The following is an 8719-nucleotide window of genomic DNA, read 5'->3' as shown; positions in this document are numbered from 1 at the left end:
AATTCATAACTGAAACATTTTCTCATAATAGAATAAGCAATGTACCAGCAATAACTTACATAATGTAGATTGTCCATATCCAGGGTATCAATGTCAGAGGCCTGAGGTTCTGTCACTGGATGACCCTGTTTGTCCTCGGCACAGTACAACTCAAACTGTCATGATAGCCTCCCAAAAGTTTAGAATGGCTAATTATGCTAATGAGTTCAGAACATTGGTCAGCTCACTGGAATGTTCATACTGTGATGTCACACCTGATCTTACATTGTGATTTTGGAGGAAGGGTGATGGTGTTCTGTCCCTCCAGCACCCAGGTATTCCAGAAACCTGGGAGAGCTGCAGGACCATGGACAGCACCGGTCCTTCTCACAGGCAGGGGGGCAGGTGTGGCTCATTGCAATTAGGCCAGCTGCTCCCCATTGCCTGATCACAGGGCCTTATAAAAGGGCCTTGCTCACAGGCGTAAGGAATCCTTTTTCTGAAAGGTTGTTGTGTTTGAAGGGTTAGTTTGATGTGGACTTTTGGCCTCTGGATGATTTTTCATGACAGTTTTGTTGTTCAGTTTTTTTTTTTTTTTTAAGTATTTATTTATTTATTTTTTGTTTTTCATTTCATGGGAGAATGAAAGTAAGTACATTTTTTATTTTATTTTGTCTTTTCAGCGTGTGATACAGTGGCCTACCCCCAGCACTGCCTCACAAAGTCTATTAGGGTAAAAGAAGCATTAAGAAGAGTATTGGGCTGCCAATTCATGTCCTGAATGAAATCAAAATGTTTACAATTGTGACATGTTTAGACACCCTACTGTACAAACATGGTGGTATTAAAGGTAATAAAATGGCCAACAAAAGGCCATGATTAGTAATCCTCAAACTACTTGCAACAGATTTGTGGCAGTTCTCTGATCTAAGAAAAATGTATTATTCTTCATAAATACACTGCATATAATAACTGATTATCTCAAGAGAGCACACATAGTTCTGCTCTTTCTGAAGTACCACAGGAAATCAGAGAGAGAGAGAGGGGTGCATGCAGAGGAAACCACAAACGCAGAGCAGAGAGGTTTTGTTTTCAGTCAGTGGCCAGAGAGTCGGACTGAGCCACAGAGAGAGCTGCACCTCCAGCATTGTGCAAAAACCCCCCTCAGACCAGCAAGCAGGTCTCAGAGCGTGATCTTTAGCGTGCTCGCAAAGGAAAGACGTTATAAACAGGAAACAAAAACAGTTCCGGACAATAATTATTACTGCCCTGACCCCCAGTACCCAATGGAACTTAACTTTCTGGGATACTACTCTCTTTGGTCACACACACACACACACACACACACACACACACACAGGCACGCACTCTCTCTTCCCCCTCCCCTGTACACTCACATCCTGATATGCAAACCCCCCCCCCCCCCCCCCCCCATTCTGCTCCACACCTTACTCAGCATGTACCATCATTATGAAGAATACTGCATGTTCTGAATGAGTCAAGAAAACTGTCATTTCTCATGTCACCACAGCTGGTCACGTGACCATGGAATGTACCATCAGGGCAGGAAAAGGAGGGGAATGATCAAGATGTTCACATCATTTCAGTATTTTTAAATAATGTTTTATGACTTATTGAGTGTATATTTAAATCCTAGGGACAGATTATAAATAAAAGTGCACTGTTTTCTAGGCCTCTCTTGTCTGATCTGTTGTAATGGAAAGGTGGTCTGAGGTGTGAGGCGGGTGAATTTGATTGAAGCGTCAGTGTGGTTTCAGCGCTGAGAGAGGGAGGAGCTGCAGGTCAGTCTTCCTGTGCAGCTCTGGTGTGTGTAGAGCTGAATGTATAAGGCTGTGAGTGGAAAATAACTGGACCTCCCCTGTTACCACAACAGAGCAGTCTGAAACAGACAAACACATTTTACTTACACTGAGCAAACGCTTTCAGAAACAAGAAGCAGCGCAGTGACCTCAGAGCAGGAAACATACCAGTCGAAGTCTCTCTCCATGTGACATTGAGTGCCTGCATTTTATTCTTTTACCCTTAAACAAGAGAGTTTCTGAAAGCCATAAAAATGTATGTATTTTCTGGAAATGTTCTGAGAGTTTGTCTCTTAAGATACACAAGCAGAATAACTGTGACCCTACCATCCCCACCGCCATACTACCTGCAGTCCGTTCGGTTTTTTGACTATTTGACAAATTACATTGTAATGTGAATCATGGTCACAAAACACAGGCATCTCTGTGAAATGCAAAAGAATGGGTCCAGTGTGATTAATGCTACACAGCAGCTGAGTACATGTTCACCGCTCTTCCTCAGAGAACGGGTGCATTCCCAGCTCCTGACACCAGGGGGCGGGTTACAGCATGAGCATCAAGCCACAAAACTTCCATTCTTGAGGGATCTATAATCAGACTTGTGTGGACTTCCATTACAAATGCAGTTAACTGCTTGTGTGGATGTACTGTACGTACCGTATATAGATCTGTTTGGTTTATGTTCCCTGGATTCAACACCAGTAACTCTGTTTTCGTTTTTATTATTTTAATGATTATTAAATTATGCAAATGGTGTAATAATTGCCTGTTTTGTAGATATAATTCTCAGGATCGAAACTTCATGGTACTGTACCTAGTGACTGACCAGGGTGTCATTCTGATGTCTATCTCTAAACATCCTTTAGAGATAGACTGCCTGCATGCAGTCGAGAATACCTATTTACCACAGAATAATTATTAAACACTCGTCAAATTATTAAACTTAAATCATTTAGTCAAATTGTTCATTGTCTGAAATAAGTTGAAAAATGATGATGATGATGAGGTGGTGGTGGTGATGTTAATAATGGCGATGATGATGAGGATGATGATGATGATGTTAACACTGTGGATGATGTCCTGACTAGAAAAGTGATCATGATATTTGTGAATCTATGTAATGGTGGGAGGGCCTGGGCTACAGTACTCCCTGACACAGGTTCCTACTTTCCCTGTGAGCATTTTTTAGCTCTTTTGAAACTGAAATAGCACTGGCACTGTTCGCAGGGCAGTCCACTCTCACAACCAAACGTGATACAGACCCATGAACCCACCAAAGAGAAAAGTGCATCATGCCCACATTATGCTAGTTGTTTTTTTTTTTTTTTCTTGTACGCATTACACTTGACTCTCTAATGCCTGGATGTTCAGTGCAAAATCTACCATCCAAGACTAACGAGCACTATGAAGCTAAAGCAGCTTTAATTAGCTCCAAGCAACTAGTGCTAGCATTCCAAATATTACGGCATGTCTTAACTTTGAGTTGAGGCTCAACAAAAAGCAACTCGAAAACTGATCAGACATTTAACTCTGGGACCTTTCCATGTACAATGTGATGCGTACAAGAAAGTTTTCACTTTTAAACTAATAATAAAATCCTAAAATAGTGTGAAACTGACAGATTATTCTGTTTGGCACAAATGTATCTATGCCACCAGGTCACAATACTGGGCAGAACAGACAGACCTCAGACTGAATGGTAACCAGGCCCTCGTCAGGCCTATTTTAAAGGCACAGCCTGCTATACATGTAGCATTAGCCCTTAGTGGAAATGAATGACCATCAATGAGACACACTCTGCATGAATATGTGATAGGAGGTTAAGCATGAGCTTTTGCTGTTACTGATCAGTACAAGTTTTTTCCAATTCCGAAAATATTGGCTGCACCACACTACGATACATTTCTGTTGTAAAAACAGGAATGGCGATAACAGTCCTAAGATTCCGTTACTGTGTCTCACCTGTACGTTTGAAGCTACTGTTTGCAAGCCATTCGCTCTCCGTGCCAAAGTTCTGTTCATGAACATTTTGTACTGCAATATATTTTCATTTGTATCTTCAACTTATTATCTTAATGTATGCATGTGATGTGTATTCACATGTTTTTTCCAAAGTGCGTGTTTCCTCTAAGAATAAATTTGATTCCTCAAACAGCCCAAAATAAGACATCTTCATGAAGAGCCAGCAGCTACCGTAGACTGAAAGAAATGCTTGTATTTACAGTGTCTGACTAAAGTTGACAATATCCTTTCTGCTATAACTGTCTGTGTTCAAAAACTTCAGAGTACTGTATCAGGAACATAATCATAACCACGCATTTCAAATACTGGAATTAAGTTTAATTGCATTACATTGTTTGAGTAACATCAGCTGTCTCATGCTGTTCTGCCAAAAGTATCAGAACAGCACATTAGGATTAATACACCTGGTTAATTTGTGAACAGGTATTGTTCTCTGGAAAAAAAAAAATCTGAATAATAAGGGAAAGGAGAAAAAGAATACCCAGAAGGAGATATTAAAGTTAACATGACACACAGACTGATTTAAGGATATGAATCCTATAATACCATCATTATTTATGCCTTTTTGCAATAGATGAGGACAAATATGGGCAAGATCCAACAGAGAACTCCAGTCCGTATGATTGAGAGCCAGACAAGCTTGGATAATTCACCTCCTGAAAAATAATGTTTGTTTAGGATTTTGTGAATGAAGTTGAGATGTTGTTACAATCAAAATTATGTTAAAATCTAAATATTTTCCTTATTAATTAAATAACAAATGTGAATCAATAACTGTGCTATTACATCGTACATACACTTAAATGAGCTTACCCTCAAAGTCCAGCTTGGTCCCATTCCCAAACAGGATCTCCCCACAGGTGGCCACAGCACAGTAGTAAGTCCCAGCATCAGAGGGGCTGAGGTTCCTCTTGGGGAAGTTGTAGACACAGCTCTGTGTGGGAGACACAGCCCCAGAGCTCCTCTGGCACTCATCACTCCTGATTCCATGGGTGTAAATGATTCCTGGAGGGGACTCTCCTGAGCCCTGTCTGAACCAGTACACACTGTGTTCTCCTGCACAGGTCTCAGTGCATACTGTACACTGCAGAGTCACCGAGTCTCCTGGCTGCACTGACTCAGACTTGGGCTGCAGTACTACTGCCCTGCTGTGTGACTCTGAACCTGAAAAATTTGAACAATTAAAAAAATAACAGAATAAATGCTTTGACTCAATCATTAGATATGTGTGTCGCTGCAATTATTGTCATTATTCTTTATAAACACAGTTTTGACTTAAGGTCGTGGCTGAACTGCCCAATCTGGATCGGTGACAAATGCGTGAGAAACTGTCTATTTGTGATGTTGTATTAATGACTTTAGAAAAATAATAATGCAAATTTACAGTGTTTGGCTAAACATGCAGTATCTTAAACAACAACATGGCGTACTATTTCTTAACATAACACTGAACCAATACATGAACACACAAAACAGTTCGGCTAACCCTACCCTAAAAGAAAAAACTGCTTTCCTAAAATAATTTAAATTCACTTTTTTAAAAGCAAATGCCAAATGTTTATTTATGATAAACTATTGATCAGGAGTGTGAATCAAAGAACACTTTTTTCAATATTTCACTGGTATTCTGTCCATGAGCAGAGTATATTGTTGAAAGCCTGTACATTAAAAAAACAAGTGTAAAGCATCAATTAAGGTTCATATTTACCATTCACCATCACCATTAAAGTGGTTCCATTTCCAAAGCTGATTTCACTGTAAAGTCTAACAGTGCAGTAGTATGTTGCTGAATCCGACGGCTCTATTTGTGACACAGTCAGGTTAAAGCTCCCCATTGCTGCTTTAGCACTGAGGCGTTTACTGTTTTTAAACTCATTAAAAAATGTAGGATCTGATTGATAGTAAATGTGTACTACAATGAGCTGAGGCTTCTGTCCAAGAGGCTGCTTAAACCAGCTGATATCAAGCCGTTCCTGTGCAGTATAGAAACATGGGAGAGTCACAGTGTCTCCAATCTTAGCTCTCACCAGCACGTCAGGCTGAAATATATTCCCAAGCAGACCATCTGGAATACAACACAAAGCAATATTTTAACTCAAACAACAATGTGAAATACACAATAAAAACACCCAGCAATCTCTGTATAAATAACTGTATACAGTCCTAGTGTAAAGTTATTATTGGCTGAAAGTTAATAATAATTACAAACTTACAGAATTTGCTGAAAAGCACAAGAAAGGTACAGAGTGGTGGCATCACTGTATCTGAACTCTCCTCTTCGGGAGGCTCTCCTCTGCCTGTGACCCTGCTTGTCCTCTGCGCTGTAAAACTCAAACTGTACAGATAAGAGGAGGACATGAGGTAATAATTTCCAGCGATTCACTGAACAGTAGGAGGGCACATGTCAGGGGCAGATTTGATTGGCTGTTTAATGAGGCATTATTGGGTGCACAAGAGCTGCACAAGCATCCGCTAATAAACACTCTCAGTGCCACAAAAGAAGACCGTTGTCATTATTTCCATCCTGCTTAACAAAGGTCAAATAATAATAATAATCCAGTTGTTATTTAGAGTGCAATAATGTGGAAGTCTTCATAAAGTTTGACATAGGTTACTTTAAGTATAACTTTAGATTTAAAACAGCACCTGAATTAGTTCTACAGTTTAATATATCTGTGTGTGTGTGTGTGTGTGTGTGTGTGTGCGTGGGTGTATATGTGTGTGGGTGCATGTGTGCGTGTGTGTGTATGTCTGTATTTGTGCGTGCGTGGGTGTATATGTGTGTGGGTGCGTGTGTGTGCGCATGTATGTGTGTGTGCATGGAGGTGCATGTGTGTGTGTATTGGTGTGTCTGTGTGTGTATGTGTGTGTGCATGGGTGTGTGTGTGTGTGTGTGTGTATGTGTCTATGGGTGTGTGTCTGTATGTGTATGGGTGTGTGTGTGTGTGTGTGTGTGTGTGTGTGAGTGTGCGTGTGTGTGAGTTTATGTGTGCAGTGTCCATGGTGCTGAATTTCACTGCTGTCCCATTCCAGGAGTAGGAGTCAGTGCTGCCCGTAGGTGGATTGGGCCGGGATTCTGCATTTATATGCATTTTTGGTATTTTTAAACTTCTATCATCTGAAAACATAAAAAAAGTGGTAAAAACAACAAGAAAACAGTTGTCTTTACTATGAGAGCCAGCCAAAAGTTTAGAATGGCTGATTATACTTTAGAACATTGGGCAGCTCACTGGAATGTCCATGCTGTGATGTCACACCTGATTTTGCACTGTACCGAAAACAGGGTGTGTTGTCTTTAAAGAAGTTAATTCATGATTTGTAATTGCACAACTCATTATTCATAACTGAAACATTTTCTCATCATTGAATGAGCAATGTACCAGCAATAACTTACATAACGTAGATTGTCCAAATCCAGGCTGTCAATGTCTGAGGCCTGAGGTTCTGTCACTGGATGACATCACAATGGCCTCATTAAGGGGACTACCTCTGTTATCTCTCCTGGCCTTATCTCAATGAAGGGCCAGTTCAATGCACCTAGTTTTTAAATGTAAGTTTTTATAATAAATAAATAAAATAAATAAATACATTTTTAAAAATCATAAATTAGGCTCTCAAAATACATGACTGCATGAATAGCAATGCAACTTTTTAAAAATGGGTTCCTTTAATCTTCTTGCATAACTGCAGCACTTTCGTTTAAATATCTTAGCTGTGCAGGTTGTGGTGCCAGGAAGGGTGATGGTGTGCTGTCCCTCCAGCACCCAGGAATTCCAGCAACATGGGAGAGCTGCAGGACCATGGACAGCACCGGCCCTTCTCACAGGCAGGGGGCAGGTGTGGTTCATTCTAATTAGGCCAGCTGCTCGCTATTGCCTAATCACTGGGCCTTATAAAAGGGCCTTGCTCACAGTTTTCTCGCTCAGTTTGTTTTTTTGTTTTTTTCTCTTCAGTTCTTGGATGAATGAAAGTAAGTACATTTTATAATTTATTTTGTTTTTTCATCATGTGATACAGTGGCCACCCCCATCACTGCATCACAAAGTCTATTATGGTAAAAGAAGCATTAAGAAGAGTATTGGGCAACCAATTCATGTCCTGAATAAAATTAAAATGTTTACATTTGTGACATGTTTAAACACCCTACTGTACAAACCTGGTGGTTTGAGTTTTGTGAAAGTGGGCAATATGGTTCAAGAAAGATCATGATTAGAAAGCTTTCAAACTGTTTGTTTGATTTCTGACAGCCATTTGAGCTGAGTTCTCAAAATGTATTCTCGTTCAAAAAGAAATTGTGTATAATCACTGATTTTCTCAAGAGCACATGTAGTTCTGACCCCACTGAAGTGCCAAAGGAGATAAGAATGACAGAGAGAGAGAAACAAAGAGGGAGGTACCAGGTGACGTATGAAAGGGGTGTATGCAGGAAACCACAAAGGCAGAGCACAGGGATCTTGTTTTGAGTCAGTGGCCTGAGAGTCAGACTGAGCCACAGAGAGAGCAGCACCTCCAGCATTGTGCAAAAACCCCCCTCAGACCAGCAAGCAGGTCTCAGAGCGTGATCTTAAGCACGCTCTCAAAGGGAAAGACGTTATAAACAGGAAACAAAAACAGTACCGGACTATAACTAATACTGCCCTGCCCCCTGCCCCCTAGTACCCAATGGAACCTAACTTGCTGGGATACTGCTTTCTTTGGTCACACACACGAACACACACACACGCAGGCACACACACACACACACACGCGCGCGCGCGTGCGTGCGTGCAAACACGCAGGCACACACTCTCTCTTCCGCCTCACCTACTGTAAACACTCACATCCTCATAGTCAAACACCCATGATACAGGAATTGTTTCATGTAAATCCATTCTGCTCCACACCTTACTCAGCACATA

The 8719-nt window shown here is 40.8% G+C and overlaps 1 protein-coding gene across 1 annotated transcript; it reads right to left on the bottom strand.

The window, feature by feature from the left end:
• Nucleotides 1-4132: 4132 nt before the first annotated feature.
• On the bottom strand, nt 4133-6130 carry LOC135246470 (CXADR-like membrane protein). The gene is made up of 4 exons (XM_064319921.1): nt 6035-6130; nt 5530-5886; nt 4635-4985; nt 4133-4477 (listed from the first exon to the last, which is right to left on the bottom strand). The coding sequence occupies exons 1-4, from the start codon at nt 6075-6077 to the stop codon at nt 4377-4379; spliced, it is 852 nt and encodes a 283-aa protein (XP_064175991.1). The 5' UTR covers nt 6078-6130; the 3' UTR covers nt 4133-4376.
• Nucleotides 6131-8719: the final 2589 nt, after the last annotated feature.

The sequence above is a fragment of the Anguilla rostrata genome, unplaced genomic scaffold (genome assembly GCF_018555375.3).
Source record: "Anguilla rostrata isolate EN2019 unplaced genomic scaffold, ASM1855537v3 scaf0364, whole genome shotgun sequence".
In the NCBI taxonomy this organism is placed as follows: domain Eukaryota; kingdom Metazoa; phylum Chordata; class Actinopteri; order Anguilliformes; family Anguillidae; genus Anguilla; species Anguilla rostrata.
This window is presented reverse-complemented; position numbering and strand designations above follow the sequence as displayed.

Bases quoted from the DNA above. Each gene is read 5' to 3' on its own strand.
- LOC135246470 (XM_064319921.1), bottom strand. From the start codon at position 6,077: ATGCCACCACTCTGTACCTTTCTTGTGCTTTTCAGCAAATTCT. The intron at 4,986-5,529 runs GTAAATATGAAC...CAAATTTTTCAG, and splicing joins TTTAATGGTGATGGTGAATG to GTTCAGAGTCACACAGCAGG. The intron at 4,478-4,634 runs GTAAGCTCATTT...ATTATTTTTCAG, and splicing joins GACCAAGCTGGACTTTGAGG to GAGGTGAATTATCCAAGCTT.